This window comes from Epinephelus fuscoguttatus, linkage group LG7 (assembly GCF_011397635.1).
Source record: "Epinephelus fuscoguttatus linkage group LG7, E.fuscoguttatus.final_Chr_v1".
Lineage (NCBI taxonomy): Eukaryota > Metazoa > Chordata > Actinopteri > Perciformes > Serranidae > Epinephelus > Epinephelus fuscoguttatus.
Genome location: NC_064758.1, coordinates 20,450,573 through 20,473,670, shown reverse-complemented (window position 1 = coordinate 20,473,670; position 23,098 = coordinate 20,450,573). Strand labels below are relative to the sequence as shown.

The 23,098-nt window shown below is 42.0% G+C and overlaps 1 protein-coding gene across 1 annotated transcript in view; it reads right to left on the bottom strand.

The window, feature by feature from the left end:
* Nucleotides 1–856: 856 nt before the first annotated feature.
* The window catches only part of pex14 (peroxisomal biogenesis factor 14), a 56,198-nt gene continuing 33,956 nt past the window's right edge, over nucleotides 857–23,098 (bottom strand). Inside the window, exons 7-10 of the mRNA XM_049581555.1 lie at nucleotides 19,205–19,302; nucleotides 6,747–6,838; nucleotides 2,834–3,209; nucleotides 857–1,345 (exon numbers count right to left, since the gene is read on the bottom strand). Coding sequence (XP_049437512.1) covers nucleotides 1,322–1,345; nucleotides 2,834–3,209; nucleotides 6,747–6,838; nucleotides 19,205–19,302 — 590 coding nt within the window. The 3' untranslated portion in view covers nucleotides 857–1,321. The remainder of the gene's footprint in view (nucleotides 1,346–2,833; nucleotides 3,210–6,746; nucleotides 6,839–19,204; nucleotides 19,303–23,098) is intronic.

The window sequence follows — 23,098 nt, the reverse complement described above, 5'->3', positions numbered from 1 at the left end:
TTCTTGTCTCTGCAATCATTACACTACCTCTCCTTTCTGATCTTCCTCTCTGCCTCTCTCACTCTGCCTCAGAGCTGTCTGCATGGTTGGATGAAATAAAAAATATTAATTTAAAAATCAAGCACACAAATTACATCTAAGTCTGTAATGGCTATCTTCACCATGTCCAGTGTATTCAAAATAGAATAGGAAACCCTTTTCGAGACAGCACTACTCCCACAACAGAAACCAAGAGACACAATGTCGATCCACCTACACAAATAAACAACACTTCACACACACACACACAATGTTTAACTATGTCACTTACTCATTTCCAGAGAGAAAGCTGAAAAAAAAATGCTGAAAGTCCCTGCCCTGTCATGCTCTCTGAGAAGTACTGTAGTATTCTCATCTGTATCTGTTTTTACAGGTATGTTACAGCTGGTTCGGAGAGCTGATACAAAAAACAGAAAGCTCGGGAACCACAAAGATTCAATCAGAAACGTTGACCTCAAAATGATTTTTGAATTCACGGGCCTTTGGATATTCAGACATGTTGGATTTGGATTTCTTTAAAATGGTAAAAATCTACAGAGGTTGTTACTAGATATATAAGGCTCAAACTTGGACAATGGATGCATTTTATTGTTACCAAACTGATTTTAATGTTTAATGTTACCTGAACACACACAATCACATTCACATTTCGGTGTGCATTTTTCTATCCTCTGATGTTTACTGGATGGATGGAAATACAAATTAGGTACATTTTACTCTCATAGGATTTACAACCGGCACCCTGTTCTTTACTGCTGTGTGTCCCAAACTATATACTTATGTAGCTGAAAGAAAAACATAAACATGAAAATCTCTGTAATATTAAGTCTAGCCTTTAATAGTAACACACAGCAGCTTGTGGTTAGTGTCCAGATGGTCTCAAATGAATATAACAGAGATTATACTTGAGATAAACCAGATTTATTACACTTGTGTACACTTTTAGCTGACATTCAGACAGTAATCAGCAGGTTACAGAGAGGACTGGTTCTACAGTGTCTAAGAAGCATAAGTTACACCTCCTGATTATGTACTTTGTTTAACCAACCTGATTCATACATACAAATTCATTTCTACTAGATCAAAAAATATAATTTACAGCATACTGCATTGTTGTCGTCTCCTCAGTCACACACATTTAACAGAAATATAACCAAACATAATCTGTAGGTTAGGACGGGTGTCACACAGAGATGTGCAGTGCCCCTCTACCTTTTCTGTGTTCCTATGAAGGCCATGTGATGGGAGGTGGAAGTGGCACCAGAGCTGATATCCCTTCTTCTCACTCATGGACTCTTCTTGTTAGCTGGAGACACAGTGAGTAATTCAATAAGTCAAGTATTCATTTATTACTTTCCTTTTCAATCATGGGGCATTTTTTTCTAACTTCCCCTATCCACCTCCACACTCAGGGAAAAAAAAAAAGTGATACAAGTTCTGCAACTTCCATCTGTGGCAGCCCTCGTTGTCTTACTGCAGCTTAATTACAAAATATTGGCGCCGTTTTCTGTAAAGATTACTCACCGTAGGAGGCCCTACATAATTTGGACCTCGGGGTTTGTCACAGAAAATAATACAATGCAACTGGGCTTTCTGTATTAGATTTCCGCTTTTAGCCTCCTTGACATTTCAAGCTGCATGAACTAATACATCTGTTATTTGTTGATCATTTGATTATTAACATACTTCACAAACCAAATCAGCTGCCCTGCTGGAGACACAGATACAGCTCAGCAGACAGTCTGGGTTTTCTCGCCTGCCACGCGCAAACACACTCGCAAAAAAAAAAAAAAAAAAAAAAGATGCACAATTCAGCCCTCGGTGAAAAAGGAAAGCGGGGGGAAAAAACATTTATCTTCCCCTCCTTTGAGCGTATGAGCACTCTGACACCGGCATGGAACAAAGCCCGTCATCACATTCTAATCTCGAATTTCAGGGCTTTTATTTCACCCAAATGCCACCCTGCTGGCCTTGTGAATTATTGACAGACTGACACCAATGCGAAAGGACACATAAAAGAGGCTAAAAGCTCCGGCCCTGGAAGAGCTTGTCCTCTCCTATTGCCATCAACAGGGAGACAAACTCTGCTAATGCTTCTCTGGAAGCTCACGGTAACTTTGAGACTGAAGTGCCAACATATGACTCCTGACCTACAGCTGCACCATACGGGAGAGATATTCTGTGCAGTGCTGCCTCTTTGGTCTGTATGTGAGCCTTAGTACAATTACAAGGACACCAAGGCAAAGCTGTGAATTATCTGATCAAATCATGGAAATTAAAAGTCACACACGGTTAGTACTGCACACAGCCTTTTACAGTCGTTCTGATTTGACTATTGCTCGTCATTTCTCCTTTCAAAGAAACATCACAGCATGGTACTTGGCTCTGCAGGCAGTCATTTAGTTTGCATGATGAAAAGTAAATTGAGGTAAGCCCTGTGTCAACTAGACACTCCAATATTTGTCAGTTTTGTGTCTTCTCACGCCCACGCCTACTCCTCATTTTGCTCAAGATTAAGATATTACAGAAACAAGTTGAAACAGACAGTGAAGATGGATTAAAAAAAACAAAAAAAAAACAAAAACAAACAAGTGTGAGCAGAGAGAGAGAGAGCAGAGTAAAACAAAGCCGTCAGCAGAGATGAGAGGCGGTGCTCGGAGAGGGTGTTTGTGCTTTCTACTTCTGTCTAATCCACCTCGCTCTCATTGCTGGCACCCTCGGGCCGCCTCAGTTTGTCCACCTGTTCATTAATCTGTCCATCCCCACCTCGCCGATCCTCTGTTTGCATGCTTACACCGTCCTCCTCCTCCTCCTCCTCCTCCTCTTCTACGTGGCTCACATCATCCTCCTCTTCCTCCTTCTTCTCTTCCTCCCCCTGCACCTCCATGCGAACCTGGTCCTTCAGGTCCAGGGGCAGCGTTGCGCCGAGCCCCAACGTGACGTCATCTCCGTTGATAGCATGCGCTCCATCAGGCCCTCCCAGTGTATCCTGGGAGCTGTGGTGTCCATCTTTGATTGGAGAGGAATTAGTAGACTCATTACTGACAGGGGAAATGTCGCTGCTGCTGTTGGTGTGGTTGACTGGCGGCGAGCCGGGCGCCGATGGCGGCTTCAGGGGAATCTGCCATGAGGGGATTTTGGGAATACTGGGAGTGGACGGGAATTGTCGCCTATGGAAAGTGGGGTAGACAAGAGAGGGGAAGAAAATGAGGCCTGATCACAACCTAATCATACTCCTCACTCCTCACTGTGATGAAAATGTATAAAAAGAGCTTTCCCACGATGTAATCAGCCATAATTGGGCAACCACAAAACTATATATAGCTTCTTCAGTCAGGTGTTGAATGAGAACATATCCTCAGCGCTGGCTTACATTTTAGCATGCAGCCACACACAAAGCACCCTATGTAATTCTCATAATTACAGCAGAGAAAATGGCTTTTCCCCCCCAAACAGCCAGATGTTCGTCACACCTGGTAAAGATGCTCTAAGATTTTTTTAATTACATCCACTGCAGCTTTTAAGATCAAAAAGACAACGTTGAATCGTAATGGGATAAGCACTTCTTGGTGGGTTTTAAAAAAAACAAAACAGTTTGGAGATGATTTGGATCATTTGAACAGGAAGGGAACACGTTTGGAGACAGATGGTGATACAGAGCCTTTAGTTTGTGATTCAAGCCTTTGCCAGAAAACTCATTGTGAGAGTCAGGATGAAGTCAAGAAAGCAAATGACAAAGGGATTATTGCTGATTAGAATGTACGAGGGGAACAAAACATGCTCAACTAGACAGTTCTGAGGCAATTTTCGTCCTCGCCGGTTTTCTGATGTACACTCTTACTTCAGGCTTCATTATAGACACTGATACATAATCATGCATGCTAATGGGCCTGACTGAGCTGGGCTGTGCCTGACTAGATTGAGGAACAAAGATGGGAAGAATGAGGGGATGTCTGGCGGTATACAATGAGACCTTTAGCAGCACAAAATACTTTCCACCTTGTATTAACATGTGGTAGGTACAATCAGATTTTACCTTGACAACAAATAAAACGACTGATTAAAACGTATCTACAGTTTATCGGTTATTTTTCTTTTGCTGTGTTGTATCATTTTGCACTCATAAAATGACTGAAGTTGCACAGGAGCAATTATGCACATGTGCGGTTATCCTGCTTACCAATAAAAGCATTAAAACACAGAAGACCAGCTGATGCGTGCAATATGCTAATTGGCCCAGGCAAGTTGTGAAGTAAAAGAAATGGTGCAATCAGTATTAGAACCTCTTGTGCCTTTGAGTTTAAACGTATTTCAGATTAATGATTATTTAAGTGCGCAAGTCATTTTAAAGTGCAATGTGACATACTGTGTTCTTTTAATTTATTTATTCAGTTCCAAACACAAACTCTCGGGCCAGCTACAACAGTGCTGTACTGTAGACATGGGTATGCAAAGATGACTGCATGATGGTTGTTTTGCTGCCGCTCTAGGATGTCACGATGTCGCTAATAGGAAAAATTAACGCAAATTCAACCACACCCCGTAAATTATGCACGACCTTCCAAACTGTGTCCAATATCTGCAACTTTATCACAAAATTATTATGGTTTCAACAATCATAAGCCCCTTTTACACTGCCTGTTCAAAGCAGGAATATCATGCTGTTATGCTGCCTCGCTGTGCTGTACATAAGGTATGATTGCAAAATGGGGGACAGAGTGAGCTCGCCTTTAATCTACCGCGGGAGATAGCTACGGCGCCAAAATGGAGTTTGTATAAACAGGACAGATGGGATCATGGGCAGCACGAATATAACATTTTGACAATCTGTTTCTTGTGCGGCCCACCATGGGAGATTAAAAAAGTAGCTGTTAGCAATTAGCGGCTAACTCCAAGAAGAAGAATGGCCGACTCTAAACAAGTGCGTCATCAGTTAAAGACACAACTTCAGGTGGGTAGCCCTGTTGTGTGGAGATGCAAATCCTTGCCGTGCTGGGCTAACAAGCTGAGTCAAAGAGTGTCAAGCCAAGCTAGCCCATACGTAGGGAAAAGGGCTATCAGTTATGTTCAGGTCTGCAAACTCCAGTCAGGTAAAAAGAGCAACAGTTCTGAGAATATGAACATCTTTTAATGTGCCGCAGCAGGTGTTTAAGGCTGAAGTAGTGAAACTCACTTTGGACCAGGTTATGTTACTGAACCTGAGTTAAACAGAAATATTTCCATACTGGGATCATATTTCAGGCTGGGAGTATAACGTCAACCAAGGCAAATCTCCACACAGTCACAACAGACCAGGCAAAAGTAAATTAAAGAGTTCTGTTTTTAATCTGGCTTTTTAATTTAAAGTGACATTACAGACTGGTCCCATTGTCAACAGTATCGCCAGCCAACCCCAGATTCACTCTCATTTTTTAACGAGCTTTGTCTGCCTGCCGTTTCGTGTAACTATATATGCATTTTTTTCTGCGCTGTGTCCTTGAGTTTTTATAGCTTCCTCTTGGTAGCCTGCTGCCTACAGTCTGGCACCTTGTCCCCATCTTTTTAAAAAGTCCCAACCATGCCTGTTCGCTGTGCCCAGAAACGTCCTGAACACAGCAAAATGAGAAAATACAGGCAGACGGCAGAGTCTCTGCTGATAAATACACGACCACACACTTCTAATGAGTCATACGTGATGATTCAGAGGGATTACCTTTGTACCAGTCTTTATTGTTTTTTAGGAAAATCCTGCATAGTATAATTTTAAGGATACAGAAATAAAGATTCATATATAAAATGTGTGTTTCATTTGCATCTAGCATTTGGACTTTGTTGACCATGACGCCCTGAAAACTCTGCCAAAAACAGAGAATTGCTGTCTTTATTTATCAGTACTATTTCCATCTAGAAGCCTCTCCTGCTTTCCTACCTACTTTCCTGATTAAGTGTTTATGGCATTTATCCATTTTTTAAAAAACAAAACTTTGAAAGGGTAGCTGTGATATTTCAATGTGCTGAGAACAGCTCATGTGTTTAATAATTTTTTAAAACACTAACCATGTCAGTTGCCTGTGAACGTATCTGTTATTCTGCAGCATTTATAATGGTCAGTTGATGCTGTCTCTAAATCACACTGGGTCCATACAGTCACGTGATGACAACAAAGCAAACTCTACTAGCGGGGAAGACCACAAAATGTGATCAAAAGCTCCAGGAAAAAAAATGGTAACTGCACACGGTGAGTTAAGAGTTGTCAAATTGCCATAAAATAACTTTCATGCTTGTTATGCACTCTTGAAGGGGAGAAATACAACACACTGCTTGGCTTTTTGGACTTTTCTGATACAACTGTTAAAATGACTTGAATCTATGTTTGGGCCCCTGATAATATGCTGTTTTTTTACATGTGCAAACCAAAGAAATAAAGTAACAGTCATTTAAAAGAGTGACATGAGATTATGTGGGGAGTTAAAAAGTATTTTAATGTCAGGTATAAATGAAATGTGGCCCAAGTTAACACATAGCATGTTTGAGTGAATTACAAAGAGCTTTGTTCCTGTCAAATGGTTCAAACGGACAACATCCAGGAACACAAAAGTCAATGAAAACAGTGAGCTGTTCGCCCTTCACACACACACACACACACACACACACACACACACACACACACACACACACACACACACCTGCCCTGTTTCATGTGACAGGGGTCTGGATAACTTTGTTACCTGCTGAGCAGTAAGCCCTTCAAAGAGACGATCTCAGCCTTCAGCTCTCCAACTGTCTGGTTGTCCAGGACGCGGTTGGTTGAAGACGATGCCTTTAGGAAACAAACAAGTGAGACACACACACAACAAATGTCACAGACACACACAGGAGCACTGTTCAGGTCACATGCAGGGTCGCAGCACAAAGTCAATATATGTCTTTCAACAACTCCTCTGTGCTCCGTCTCAACAACATGAAATAATAATAAAAAAGCTTTGTTTGGAAAAAAGGACGGAGAGTACAAGGTAAACAAATGTGGTAAATGCAAATGCTAAAAGCCACATGTTTTTGTGTAGTCAGGTCGTTCGTCACCATAACAACCTCACAACGGCCTACTGCTGCTGATGACAGAAAGGAGGACAAACAGTCCCACTGCAGGCACATTTATGGCCTCGGCAGCTCAGAAAGTCCAGTGAGTGTGAATCATGCTGTTTTTACATAATTTTCCATACTATCTAGAAAAGATTAGGCCAGCGTCCAGAGTTTTGGATAATGACTTTATCTTGAACAATGGCCACATTCATGAGGGCAGACCATAGCTTAGCAGTTTGTTTTGTTCTTTTTGTTTTTTTATCAAAGGCATGCGTTATCACTCGCACACTGGTGTGGCATGAAATGCTACAGGGTATAATGGCAAGTATTTGAATGGCAAATTGCTGCCGAAAATCTGTCTCTGCAGCACTTTTTTGGGACAGGCAGGTGTTTGACAGAGGGAGTTACAAAATGACGGGTTTTGATAACGGCCTAGAGAAAAAAACATCACGTGCCACATTCAAATGCAATGATAAATACTGGACTGCACCTACTGCAAAGTCCTGTAGGCTACTGGGTTACTGCAAAATGAATCAAACATAGCAACTATCAAATACGGAAGACATCAAAGGCCCAACATGGAGGTGAAGGTATATGCATTTTTCTTCTGAATACTGAGGAGCTGTCCCTCCTCAGGGTGCTCAAAGCAAAACACAGTGTTCACTGAACTACTAATGGAGAAATACAACCTGTGATGACATCAAATCATCAAATACCATTGCCTTGTCATGCCCTTGGTGTCTGATTGGGACACACAGGGCACCTTTTAGCACATCTATTTGATGCACAGTTGAAACACTGCCTGACACGTAATGTTGTGCAAAGATTGCGGTCAGGTTTAGGCAACAAAACTACTTGATTAGGTTTAGAAATAAGATCATAATTTGGGGTTAAAAAAAGTTTATTTGTTACGTAATGTATGTAACGTGGTGTATTTACCTCTGTGCACGCAACCATACGTAAATTATGCAAAGTTACGATAGAACACCCGTGACTTACAGTTTCACAAGGGATGTAGGTGCATAAGGTTATTTTAAAATAACACAGACTTCTGGTTTCACACAGCGACACAAACTCAAAGTCTCCTGGGTGAAAGTTGGTAAAAGTCAGCTTTTGTTTGACCCATCCAGCTCCCCTTCCTCCCAGACTACACAGACTATTTTGCTCTTTATACTATGTCGGTTGCTCTCTGTGTCAAGTATTGCCACAGATGGGTTTAAAGTGGATATAGCTGAAGCCCAGTGCATCTCATAAAGACATTTAAGGGTGCCTTTGGCATCAATATTGCCCGCCGAGGGGCATAGCGAAGTGAAAATGTGCTGGAGAAGGCATTGCTTGGCTGTATGGCGTCTGAACCCAAAAAGGGCTGGGAACCAGTGATGTAGATAATTGCTCCCCATTCGAAATCCATTCCTGAATAAAAAGCACAAACATGTACGAGAACAGGGGGATAGACTGATGAGACCAGAGGGAGGAGAGGGAGAAGACAAGGGAAAAAGTGGGATAAAAGAAAAGTAAAAACTGTAATTAAGACTCTCCTGACTCACCAGAGGAAGCTTGTTAGGCAGCGTGGACCCCCTATCGAGGGGAGAGGGATAACTTGGACTCTTTCGCTTGTAATTAAATCTAAGAGAAATTAATTGAATCACATCTGAAAGGGATCAGACTCATTTACAGTGGAAGGAGGGAGGCAGAGGAGGAGAAGTGAAGGGAGACAGAAAAGGAGGCTTTTTTTTGGCTCTTATCGACTCCTAAACCTCGCTGATAAGGAGCCCTGTTTTAGAGGTGGTGCATTGGAGGCCTGCTGAAGACACTCTTATTACAGCCGTCACCTCATTAGAACCATCTTAATCCCTCGCCTCCCCAAGGCACCCGTATAATAAGGCTGGATTCTGCTTCTCTCTCATTTTACATCGAAAAAAATTAATTGCTGGATGGGCTGAGCTAAAAGACTTCCAAGGCACCGAATCAACTTAAGAAATATGCAAATTGCTCCAAATAACTGAAATGTATTTCTATATTATATCACTTAACATAAGAGAAAAAGGCTTTAGAGTAGAACTGTTAACCGCCGGCTACATAATGTGCATTATCTACCGAGCAGCACCATATAATATCTCACATCAAGACTTGTCACACAACACTACCACTGACATATGTCTTATTAAGTCTGAAGAAACCTAATTAAATGTTGGGCCAGGACTGGATTTCAGCTTTGAGATGCATTATGTGAGTGTGTATACACACACTTGGTGTAAGAATCTTGTGTTAAGTGCACTGGCTGCTTGGGTAGAGGCTGAGTGGAGGGGTATCAGTGACTGGAGAGACTGAAGGAAACACCGCTGACTTTAAAAGCCCCACCTGAAGTGCTGACACATATCCAATAGACCGCACACTTGTGTCCAGTGTGATGTTTTAACAAACTGCTGATCAAAATATTTTACTTCTGCAATGATTTAGAGGATCTGATTACAAAAGCAGCGTCATCAAGACGATACTTTCAGGTCTGTGAACGTACGCAAGCAAATGTCTGACTGATGTCTGTCTGACTTCTTTATAAAGATTCTGACAATTATTTTACAGGAAGTAACAAAGATTCTTGTTTTTTTCCTTAACCACAATATTTTACATGTAAGATTTATGTGTGCTATTTTGGAATATGTTTTCTTATAATCTTTTATAAATGCTTGCATCCAAAATGTTTTTCTATTGCGTGAGTATTTACTCTGAGATTATTTATCTTTATTTACTTAAAAGATATTCCACACAAAGATTTTTATTTTCTTGAACCTTAAAGGAATACTTCACCCACAAAATGACCATTTGTATGTCTATTACTCCCCCATGTTGCCCTGAATTTGTCGAGAAAACCTTTTCTTGCACGCCTTCACAGTGGATGAAGAATCCAAAAATGGAGAAAATTCTTTATAAATTGCACTAAAAGGGGGCCACACTTAAGTGTTTTAAAGAGTAAGATTTTAATGAAAATGCATGTGTTTGGGAAGGACTGAGCATACGACCAGACAGAGGGGACCTGGGTTGTACTGAGAGTTTGCAGATTAATGTTTTGATACACTTTTGCTGTTTTTAATCGCAGTTGCCATTTAATTGAGCATAGCGCTACTTCAGGCAGCTCACATCCCAGCTACATCAGCTGATCTCAAGCTGCCCCATCAACTGATGGAGCAGCTGACTGATGGAAGGGAGTCAGCTGATAGATCACGAGATTCCTTTCTATGCAACCACTTGGCGAATCTCATTCAGGGCGCCCTATTTAAACTGCTCTGACCTGCCTACTGTTGCGGCTTCCTCTGCAAGCCACTTTGCAACCTGCCTCCACCCTAGCTCCTCCTTTCATACTGTGTCTGACTTATCACTGTCTTTTTTTCCATTGATGCTGCTCTGTTTTGTTCTGGGCGGTCTTTGCTGCTGCTCTCCCTGCCTCAGGCTTTCCATGTAGGCACATGGAAGGGCAGAGAAGTGTGCTCTCTCTGCCTTAGGCTTTCCATGTAGGCGCATGGAAGAGGCTTTCTGCGTAGGCTTGAGGAAAGGCAGAGAGGCCCCAGAACAGAGCCATACTGCCAAATATAATACAATATAATGTGGACATGGAAATAAAGTTCTTTTGACTAAAGTGTTTCTGACTGAACTTCAAGTCATGAAGAATGTTCCCTGTTTTAGATTCTTCATTTACCGCTGAAGCATGTGAGAAAAACAAAGGTTTCTTCACGAATTCAACATAACACAGAGTGAGTTATTTATATACAAATGGTCATTTTGTAGGCCAAGTATTCCTTTTAATATTGCATGTGCATGTGTGACTGGAATGCATTATGCATTCTTTTGGAGACTTGATTTAAATGCATACATCGAAACATTTTACTTTGTGATCCTCCTGCTGGTTCTTGTGTGGATATGTGGACATAAAGACGTAAAGAGGTCTTTCTTGGCTACGTACATGTACGTGACCTCTTTCTAGACTATTAATTATTCTATGTTTAGACTACATATGACAGTTTTACCCTGAGGAAGGTAATATGTGCAAAAGCGAAACGTAGATTTAAAAATAAAGAGATTCAGAGTTATGAGTGCACATCTGCTCTTTTCATCTGGTGTTTGACTTCTATCACACTTCCTGGTGTACAGGTGCAGGGCTCTAAGGGCTCTCTGTGGCCTACACAGTGGAGAACATAATTCTCAGCTTGGCACTGCACATCACAAAAAGCATCATGCATGAACAAACAACCAACAAACAAATGAACCAGCCAACCAACCAAAACCAAAATAACAACTCAACCTGGGAGAGAGGTGCCACCTTTTACATCATCAAACGCTGTGCTGTTGGCTGGATGTGCTTTTTACTGTGTAAATACTGTACATAGTAAAGATTCCCTCTAACTGGTTTAAAAGCCTTGTAACTAATATGTCTCGAGTGGGTGCCTGGATGCAATAGGGGTCGGCATCTTTCTGCTGGTTTACTAAGTGCTTTGAGGGGAAAAAAAAGGAAAAAAAAAAAGATATCCCGAGCAAAGAAAAAAAAAAATCAACTCTAGCAGCACCCAAGGACGGCAACGCATCTGGCTAAATGAAGATAAATGCCTGTGGACCATTAGCAACAAGATAAGATCTTTAACAAGGCTTGTTTAAGAGTGTCTGAAGGCAAATTAATTCACAGTTACTCCGCCGGCAGACAGTGTGTTTTCGTGTAACGCATGTATATTTATGATGGAATTAGTTTCAGAAGGAAGTCCCCAGAGGAGTGTTTTTGAGTGGAAACACTGGTACAGTGCAATTGATTTCACTCTATTTATGCACTTTCCCACTGGCAGTTCGTCTCGCACAAGCAAGGAGGCGGTTTCTAATCTTCTATGTAGTATCCACTAATAAAGAGAACGATCAGTGAGTTGAGACAGCAGGGAAAACACAGTTAACAGGCAGATTTGTAATGATAATGGAGCAGAAATAGACTAGGCTGTTTAACATCGGGGATGAATCATCCTCAGGCAAATCTATCCTTTACACCAGTGGTAGAATACAGCAGCGTGTCTTTGAAGAGTCATGATAACTGAGAAAAAAAGGGAAAAAAGAGAGGAACTGTCTCTGAAGTCTGGAAATGTGCAGCATCAGCGTGTGCTCTGTGTGTGTGTGTGCGTGTGTGTGTGCACGTATGTGTGTGTGTGTGGACATGAGTCAGTCTGTCTAAACTCACTTCCATAATGAGGTCCCCAGTTTAGGGACAGTAAACGCACTCCGCAATTGAGCGGTTTCCAAACTACGAGAAATGTTTACTTAGCAGCTGGAGAAACAGAAGTCTCCATGTGTTTCGGGTTAAAGGCACATTTCCGCGTTGAGAGGTATAATTGCTAAGCGTGGCGCACTTTGAGCGGCGTGGTGAGGCAAACCCCGAAAGCCGCAAACGGTGAATGATAAGTAGCTCGCCAGCTCCAACATGTGTTTCTCATCAAACATCCCGGACCTGAAAACAATTTCACAATTTCCCCCGTGGCCTGAGACAACAGAGGGCCTTGTGCCGACTTGCAGGGAAAATTTAAGATCAACACTATAGCTATAAAGCAGAGTTTATGATTTGTTTAATGGGTGTTTTGATGTGAATTATACTTTTTATACACTACCACTGTCCAACAAGGCACTCATAGCAAATGAAGTAGACACTTTTTAATCCAATCTGTGATTTGGAGATGACAAATGAAAAGCAAAAACATCCCTGTCCCTTTGTGCTGGAGGGAGCTCATTGTTTGAAGTGGGCCTACAGCCTGCTGACAGAAAGCCTCAGATAGTTTTCAGATTTCAGACCAGCATGAGGTCAAATCAGATCATCGCTCACACATGCTGATTTGGGATGCCGCTGCTTTCTACACTGCTCAGAGAGACTGTGCAGCTTAGAACTTGAAACGGCACAAAATGAGCTATGAGTCGTCAGTTTTTTGATGAACCTCGTCCAGGGAAGAGATTCATATTTTTCTTCCTCGTTTGTGCCGAAGCAGATGTGTCCGCATATGTTTTCCTGCGATATCCAGATGCTACAGTGAAACACCCATGTGCTTAACAAGCTGTGGACATAAAACATTGTCTAAGATTGTCTCTTCCAAGGCACTTTTTTAGAGCCCAGAGATCATAAAGCAATTTATGAGCGCTGTTATAAAAAGCAAGCAACATTTCATCCCTGCATGTAAGTTTTTAGACCAATCACTCACTCTGATTCACCTAAACACTTAGCACAATTCTGAGTAGATTATGAACACTGTCTATAAAAATCAAGGCAAGGAGGAACGACAATATGGTTAAAGATTATGGTCCTATGATGAGATGCACCATACTTTTTTGCAGCTTGTGTTCTGATGATATACAGGATAATAAGGCTGTCCGTCTTAGGTAGTTATGACTTGGGGCAGCGCGAGAGGTTTTAGTACACAGAGGCCTCGAGAAACCTTTTCTCTCTCCTCATCAATCTGGAGATTTCAACCTGCAACTTTACGTTTACTGAGCTTCTGCAATTTCAGAGTTACTGCCTGTCTGGCTTTCCCCAAAAACATTAATCATACATAACAGGCCTTGAAGGTGCAGACGGTAACTTCCATGTTCAAACTACACTAACTACTGGCACTTTTTGCCAGCTTTGTGAAGTTGTTTCATCTCACTGTTGTTAGTTTGCTGTAAGGATAATAACACAAATTTGTCTTCAGTGAAATGATTACCGCCCCTTTCACACATGCAGTCCATCCCTGAAATGTTCAGGAACATTTCCTGCTTGGGGCCATGTGTAAATGGGAGCAGGGATCGATTTTCATGGAACTGTACCACCAATTTTCTTGTGACATTTCATGGAAACTGCAGGTACAGCTGTGTTGTGGATGAAAGTAACACTGCAGGAACGAGCCTGTAATAAGATTACGTCCATCTGATGAAAGACTCTTTAATGTGGAGCGTGCAAACCAATTACAGACTCTGCTGATGACGCATTTGAATCCGATTTGTTTACATTATTATTAAATACATTACAAGAACACTGGCATCAAACAACTGCCATGGCATGTGTGAAAAAGTGCAAGATGGGGAATGTTCCTAAATGTAGTCCATGCATGAAGAGTGAAAATCACTACCGGGGCCTAAAAGATTATCGCAGTAATTTAACAGGAACTACAGCCCTTTTTACACAGAGATCCTGCAATACTGCCCTTCCATTTGCTAGCTTTGTTTTTGTTTGTTTTTTTTACACAGAACCAAACAATGCCGACATTAAGCTGCCCTAGCGTGTTACTTAAAGAGGCAACAGATAGCATCTTTTTCTAAATATATGATTATGAAAATAATGTGGGTTGCACAGGGTTGTGGCCACAGTAAAATCAGACTATCAGCGTTTACATAGGTTACTTAGTGGCTGTGCAATTTTGCGGAAAAAATCTGCTTTACGGCAGGAAACGCGTCATGTATTGGGAAATTGGTCAGTCAGCCAATCAGTGACTGGAGCGAGTCCTTATGAGGAGTTGGGCATGAGATAGTTGAGTCACGAGCACACTGGCAGACAAACAAAGTTTGGAGACAAGCAGTGCTTAATTTGTAAAATTAGAAGTAGGGGAACACTTTGGGCCTCTGAGAGAGCAGTGTTCCCCCACTCCCAAAAGTGGGGGAACACTTTTTTAAGCGGCACCCGAGCCGCCTCACTGTGCGACTCCAAATGGAATGGTTGTGACATCTAGTGTTGTCACCGTACCAAAATTGGGACCCACAGTACGATACCAGTGAAAGTATCACGGTTCTGAGTAGTATCAGGATACCACAGCAAAAATGAGGCAGATGTGCCTTTTGTCATTTATAAAAAGATAATTCACTTTTCTATAATACATCAATGATATTTCAATGGAATAAATTACTTATTGACTTATTCATACTTCAAAAACAGCATCAATGAGTGATGAACATAGGGGGGATCAAAATAAAATGAATAAATAAAATAAAAATCAACCAGCCACCCTCCTCCCCTGACAAGTAAAGAACAGTCCCTTCATAAGTAACGAACAGTCCCTAAAGTGCAGTGAGGTTTGCGGGCTGTTACCTGCCACAAAGAGAGAAATGTGAACGGCTCGTTTCTCCTCTGACACTCCACATACCTGTGTGCCGCCACGGCTCAGTTGTCCAGGTACTACTGGGCAGTCATGACACCAAGAAGAGGAAATTACTGGACCTGGAGTCGGACTCACCGGTAAGCCATTATGTTGCGGCGTGGAGCACTATGAGCCTCCACCGTAAATGACCGCTGTATCCTGTCTGTGACTCCCGTTCAACCCACAACCGGCAGGATTTGATTTTCCTTTCTGCTGCTGGCTGAAATCTGTACTCACACAGCGAGCTGAATGATTTAATTTGCGCGCACAAACTATTTTTAGTCACAAATGCGAGTAAAATGCACACACGTAGAGCTCTGTGGAAAACAAATCACTGCTGCCAAGTAAAAAGAAATAAATAATAACTTTCACTGCTCAAAGATACTCACATGCCTGGAAAACAAACCACTACAGCAGCATATTGAGTGCCAGGTGGCCAGTGCGTGCCGTTATTGACCAGCACGCGCCGGGACGGCGCATGGACACTCACCGTCTTGCGACTGGACTTTGAACTATCATATGTAGGCTACTGTGGAGTTTTAGTACCGTGATCTACCATTACCAGTACACCCTGCAACACTAGTGACATCAGCCAATACTGTATGTAGTTTTTAGATGCGAAAAGTTCTAGACCCATGCAAATTAGTTCCAGAACGCACCAAGGCCTTTTCTGAAAAGATCCTGGTACACGTTCCAGTACGTTCCGGCTCAAATTAAGCACTGGAGACAAGTGAAAAATGGCCTCCCAAAATAAAACGAGCTCCTCTGTCTGAGGAGGCGAGGATGCACAAAAAGGAGAGTGATAAAAGAAGAGGAAAAACAAGAGTAAACCTCAGTCAGGTGTTCAAGAGATGGAGGGAGCTCTGTGATCAAAAAGGCTTCAAAACGGATGTCCAGCTAGCTTTCTTTCTAATGGATCAGTAAGTAACACTGCTAAATGTTAGCTAGACGAGAGAGGACTGTACTGTGCAGGCTGCTAGTTCATTCCTAGCTGGCCAGCATCACAAATCGCTGCAACCAGGGACCGGGTAGCGAGTGTTGGTCGGCTGACATCCTCGTTGCCATTCTACAGCAGCCCTCGGACAGTGATACTCCCCTCCCTTCCTTCTGTTCTCTTCTCACTGAGGCAGCTATCGACAAACATCGCCCAGCTAAGTTACGCCCAGCTAAGTGAACACTGGACTTTGTTTCCTATTCAATTTGGGCTCCAACCAGCCGCATCGTTTCCATATGGTACCGTTTATTCTAGAATCGGGACTGTTTACATGTGCATATTGGTATAATTCCACTGCGTCTACTGTTGTTTGTACTGGTACTGTACTTTCTGGTATAATTATTTGCATTAATATTTGTTTTTTCTTCAGATAAATCTGATAATTGTTGCTCGGTGTCTTTACTCATTTATTTAGTAGAGTGTCCACACACCTTCTCATTCTACATATATATATATACAGTACAGGCCAAAAGTTTGGACACACCTTCTCATTCAATGCGTTTTCTTTATTTTCATGACTATTTACATTGTAGATTCTCACTGAAGGCATCAAAACTATGAATGAACACGTGGAGTTATGTACTTAACAAAAAAAGGTGAAATAACTGAAAACATGTTTTATATTCTAGTTTCTTCAAAATAGCCACCCTTTGCTCTGATTACTGCTTTGCACACTCTTGGCATTCTCTCCATGAGCTTCAAGAGGTAGTCACCTGAAATGGTTTTCCAACAGTCTTGAAGGAGTTCCCAGAGGTGTTTAGCACTTGTTGGCCCCTTTGCCTTCACTCTGCGGTCCAGCTCACCCCAAACCATCTCAATTGGGTTCAGGTCCGGTGACTGTGGAGGCCAGGTCATCTGCCGCAGCACTCCATCACTCTCCTTCTTGGTCAAATAGCCCTTACACAGCCTGGAGGTGTGTTTGGGGTCATTGTCCTGTTGAAAAATAAATGATCGTCCAACTAAACAAAAACCGGATGGGATGGCATGTCGCTGCAGGATGCTGTGGTAGCCATTCTGGTTCAGTGTGCCTTCAATTTTGAATAAATCCCCAACAGTGTCACCAGCAAAACACCCCCACACCATCACACCTCCTCCTCCATGCTTCACAGTGGGAACCAGGCATGTGGAATCCATCCGTTCACCTTTTCTGCGTCTCACAAAGACATGGCGGTTGGAACCAAAGATCTCAAATTTGGACTCATCAGACCAAAGCACAGATTTCCACTGGTCTAATGTCCATTCCTTGTGTTTCTTGGCCCAAACAAATCTCTTCTGCTTGTTGCCTCTCCTTAGCAGTGGTTTCCTAGCAGCTATTTGACCATGAAGGCCTGATTCGCGCAGCCTCCTCTTAACAGTTGTTCTAGAGATGGGTCTGCTGCTAGAACTCTGTGTGGCATTCATCTGGTCTCTGATCTGAGCTGCTGTTAACTTGCCATTTCTGAGGCTGGTGACTCGGATGAACTTATCCTCAGAAGCAGAGGTGACTCTTGGTCTTCCTTTCCTGGGTCGGTCCTCATGTGTGCCAATTTCGTTGTAGCGCTTGATGGTTTTTGCGACTCCACTTGGGGACACATTTAAAGTTTTTGCAATTTTCCGGACTGACTGACCTTCATTTCTTAAAGTAATGATGGCCACTCGTTTTTCTTTAGTTAGCTGATTGGTTCTTGCCATAATATGAATTTTAACAGTTGTCCAATAGGGCTGTCGGCTGTGTATTAACCTGACTTCTGCACAACACAACTGATGGTCCCAACCCCATTGATAAAGAAAGAAATTCCTCTAATTAACCCTGATAAGGCACACCTGTGAAGTGGAAACCATTTCAGGTGACTACCTCTTGAAGCTCATGGAGAGAATGCCAAGAGTGTGCAAAGCAGTAATCAGAGCAAAGGGTGGCTATTTTGAAGAAACTAGAATATAAAACATGTTTTCAGTTATTTCACCTTTTTCTGTTAAGTACATAACTCCACATGTGTTCATTCATAGTTTTGATGCCTTCAGTGAGAATCTACAATGTAAATAGTCATGAAAATAAAGAAAACGCATTGAATGAGAAGGTGTGTCCAAACTTTTGGCCTGTACTGTATATAGAGCTATACCGGTGGCTTTACAGCCTACTTTTTATTAATTATCTCTGATCCCCATGGTCAATTTGGTCTTTGCGACAGTGCAATGCAACACCACTGACGCTAGGTGGCGCCAAGCTAAAAAAACAAAAACAAATCCTATCTGTTGCCTCTTTAAGATAGCATACCGGCATTACAGAAGTCAAAGAGGCAAGACGTGTAACACAACAGCGTCCAGTGTTGTCCAGTGTGACATGTAAAATGCACGTCAGGCAGTGCTTCTAAACAATAACATGGCAATAAAAATCTTTTACCATTCCTGTCACATGACGGTTAATCTTATCCTTTGCTCGGAGCTTGCAGACCTTATTGTCTCGAGTTAGCTGCTAACTGCTACAAGCTGCTTTCTAAATCTCCCCCAGGTGGGTCGCACACACCAAACGTCCAAAAAACGTCAAACTCGTCCCATCCTGTCCATTAACAATTTTTACACAGATGTTGATTCAGTGCCAATACTACACCCACAGCACGCTTAAAGGCGAGACAACTCTGTTCACACATTGTGCGATTGTACCTTTTATACAGAGAGGTAAGGTGGAATTTTCCTGCCTTGAAAGGGCAGTGTACAAGGGACTTTTGTGTAAAAGAAGCTCAAGTAAGATAGTACAGTGAGTTGACAGTGACACACCAGATGAACATTTATCAGCATTTCCAACTGCAGCAAATGTGTCAATATCTGTAGCAACTAAATCAAACTAAAAGGAGCTGCTAAAATCTCATAGGTGATGCAGAAAATAACATTTTTTGAATTGTGAACAGGTAGACCCTCAGAGGTTTAATTGAAATCATGGATATTCCAGCATACTTCCAACAGTTTATGGTGGTGAGTGAAGTGCGCTGAGTGCTGATGAGGTGGTAGCTACCTCTGCTGCAGCCAGTTCCTGAGAGAGCTTCTGGATTTTCTGCTGCTGCTGGATCAGGAGTTCCTGGACGGCGACCAGGGTCTGCTGCAGCTGGCTGACTGTGGAAACACACAGAATAACAGTCAATTCAACACACTACTAGAAAGGGGGGGGAAAAAAAGGAAGTCAGATTACGTGATAAGGTTGTTTTGGTGCTTTATAACTGAATATTTTCTTTAAAGCGTCGATGACAGAACTGATGAGACTTAACTTGTGTCAGTGATCAAAGCTGTCCTCTAAGAATTGTAATCAAAGCTAATACCCGGTAACTTTAGTCGCAGCTTTTTGGTCCGAGGCGTTGGGGGTAGAGGGTGGGAAGGGGGGCGGGGGGGGCACATAGGATGGAGATATTAATCTCTAGTGCCTGAACTTAAATCAAATAACAGTCTCTAACCTTCCATTATCCACCCAGACACTGCCTTCTAATGCATCTTAAATCCTCAAACGATCAACAAAGGAAAAAACAAGGCTCTCATTTGGGAGGAGGCTGCCAGACAAAATGTCCCCCCTAATCCTAATAAATATTGTTCTTTTTCCATTGACTTTGAAGATTGAATTAGTTCAAGTGTTGGTGTTGGACGAGGGTGTATGATTTCAAATAACACCGGGCACAGTTTGTTGCCCCCTGCTTCCAGTCACGCGTGTATTACCAAACAATGCATTAAGTTTCCCCGAGCTGATTATATTACAGAAAACCAATAAACATTCATATAAATCATGGGCGTGTAAAGTGTTAAATCAAGCCTAATAGGATTAACATCAACAGATATTGTGGCGGTCCACTGCTGAGGTTGTCAGGCCAATGGTTAAAAGCCTGAGCTGCAGCCGGCTGGACGGGATGTAAAGAAACCTCCTCTCACATTAACCCAGCCCGGGACAAAAGACGGAGCGCAGCACGCAGGCTGTGTTTCTTTTGAAAAACCAACACAGACAAAATATTTGATATTTCAAAGAAGCTAATATCTTGTAGTGACACCTGTGTTTAAATGGGTGGGGTTGTATCAATATGGGTGGGGTGCTGAAACGTTTGATCTTTTCATGCCTGCAGAATCCTATGGAACACGAGTTTGAGCAGGATCATTGGTCGGGGCCAAAAACCTTTGTGCAAACAATTTGAGTTTGTTACTTGGTTTGTGCTCCAGAGTGTGACCAGCCTTTTTGAAGGCGGCAATAAAACTAAAATACCGCGGCCATCCCTGCTTAAAAAGGTGTTAGTATGACAGGGTGTGCACGCTAAACCAAGCGCTGCCCTATTAGTCTCTGATTCCACCTCACCACAAAACAGCTTATCCAGATGTGTGTGTCAGTCTGCCAGCCTGTAATGCTGTGCCTCCTGAATTACCACTGGCACCGCTTTTTCAGCCACTTCAGCCAAACAGTCCGATTCTTTTCATGTCTCTCCACAAAGTTGACTCCTTTGTGCTGTGCAGGCGCTTGACAAAAATGCACAACTTCTTGTCCCCAGTTATCACAGATATGAAGCCAAGAATAATGAAGTCAATGACTTTGGCCAGGCATGAATCAGAGGGAGAGTGCGCGCGTGTGTGTGTGTGTGTGTGTGTTGTGAGAGAGAGAGAGAATCAGAGACAAGATGATGTGTGAGGCTTGCAGCTGCTGTGAGGAGGGTGCACATTGTGTATTCAGTAAATTATTCAGTAAATACCTCGATATAATGTACACTACATATGTCCAGGCCTGTCTCTGTCTTTAATGGCCAGCTGGTCACCAATATGGCTCCCACCGACAAAGAGTGCCCAAACAGCCGCACAATTCCATTACAGCCTGGGTGCGCTGAAGTAGTTCCAAGATCCATTCATTAATTGTCTGTGTGAAGTTGTAGGCAAATCATAATGGGAGTCAAGGCCCCTACTCTCGAGCTGGGGCTGGCGAGAGAGACTAATGTGGTCCCCATTCAAAAGGATACATCACCTCATTGCGCCCGGCACTAGAGAAATACATGAACTTTAACAAAAGGGGGTTCAAGCAATTGGCAGCAGCGAGGCAGTCGGTCGCTATTACTCAGTGCAGCGAGGAGAGAGGGAGCGAGAGGGAGAGGAAGACAAAGGGAAAGCAGAGGGAGAAAACTCTCAGTGTAATTGCAACCCCTCTCCCCAACTGTTAACTACAACAGTCATTAACTACAATAGCAGCTTGGCTACTGCAGTCATAGCAAATTAGTTCCCCACACTGGCTGAAGAAAAGACCCATGTTTTGTTTCTGTTTTTTTCTCCTCTTGAGTCTCACCTACTCGCTGCAAAGCACAGGAGGACTCTCACTGTGAAATTCCGTCTACGCCGACAAACAAAACAGGGTTTGTAACTTGGCAAATCTCCAAAAAGTGATAAGTAGAGCAAGAATGGGCAGTGAAATAGCCAGAGGAAATGTGTTTGCATAGTTGGGAGAAAATGACCATAAAAGAGCATATATTTGTTAATCAGATTCAGAGTGGCACACCTTGCACGCAATCGCACCCAACTGCTGCCCTCCTCCTACCTTAGCCAGCCAGAAAACAATAGCATGGGTGTGACTGGATAAAATGATAACGGCCATATTTTCGGCTACACCATGTGTGTCCGTGACAAGAGCTGTAAAGTCAAACGCTTAATTTGTTTTAATTTGGAGATGAAGGGAAAATCAAACAAAGGATGCTTGTGTTGAAACTGACAAGGTTGTATTTATGCTTCCTGTTAAGAGTACAACCTGTTGCGGGAACATTTTTTTGGCTCCTCTTTGTCTCTCCACAGCTCAAAACTCGGCAAACTCATGCATGATAGTAAATCTTCATTTTTCTAACAGGCCTGGAAAATACACAGATACATTTGGCAGCCATGAGAGAGGCTTTAGTAACACACTGTCGAGGCATAAAAAAAACACCTGAGGGGAAGTTTTTACCTTGTTTGATATCTCATACACACAGGTGCACACAGTTCATGTGCACCTGAATGTGACTTAATTAAATTCAGAAAAGGAGTTGATTTTATTAACATTTCATAATTCAAACAAAAAAGTTTTTAAATATTATGAAATATGCCATCAAAGCTCTTCAATCAAGTCAAAACTCCCCTTTTTAGATTTTTTTTTTACTTAATATCCTGCTATTTTGTGCATGTAGGTTCTTTACAGCCCTGAATCCAAAAAGTTGGCATGCTGTGTAAATATATTTACATATTTAATGCTCCAAATAATTTGTAAATATTCACTCATTTTAAATTTGATGCCTGAAATACGTTGCAAACAAGTTGGAACTGGAGCATGTGCACCCGTGTTACAGAACCTTTTAATTTAACAACACTATAAGCTTGAGAACTGAAGACACTACTAGGTAAAGTTCTGAAAGTGAAATTCTTCCTCAAGATTCAAAAACTGCCCCCTAAAATCTTCAAGATTTAAAGTCTGTCTGTGTGAAAAACTGAGCCAAGATCTCATCTGAACACTGTGACAGATTAGTTTCTTCAAACAGAAAGTGTCTTGAAGCTGGCACTGTAAACAAAAACGTCCAAATAAGTGAATTTCAGTTAGCATGTTCCCCATTTTTGCTGTGTCATTCTACTTTTGCACATTCTTTTAATGTTTTAATATGTTAAGTTTCTTAACCTGTGTAGTTTTATTTAATTAATACCAATGTCTGGGCCAAAATGAACATGAATAGCTGCACTGAAAAGTTGACAAAAAAGAAATTGACATTGAGTGTTTATTTCTCCCACTGTATATCAAAAAGGATTTCCAAATCATTGCATTTTGTTTTCATGTAGGTTTTAGACAGTGTTGCAACTTCTTTGGAATCACTGTTTTATCAAACTTGTTGTGTAATTGCTTTGACTACTGCAAAAAGCACTCTATGAAAGAACGCATTAT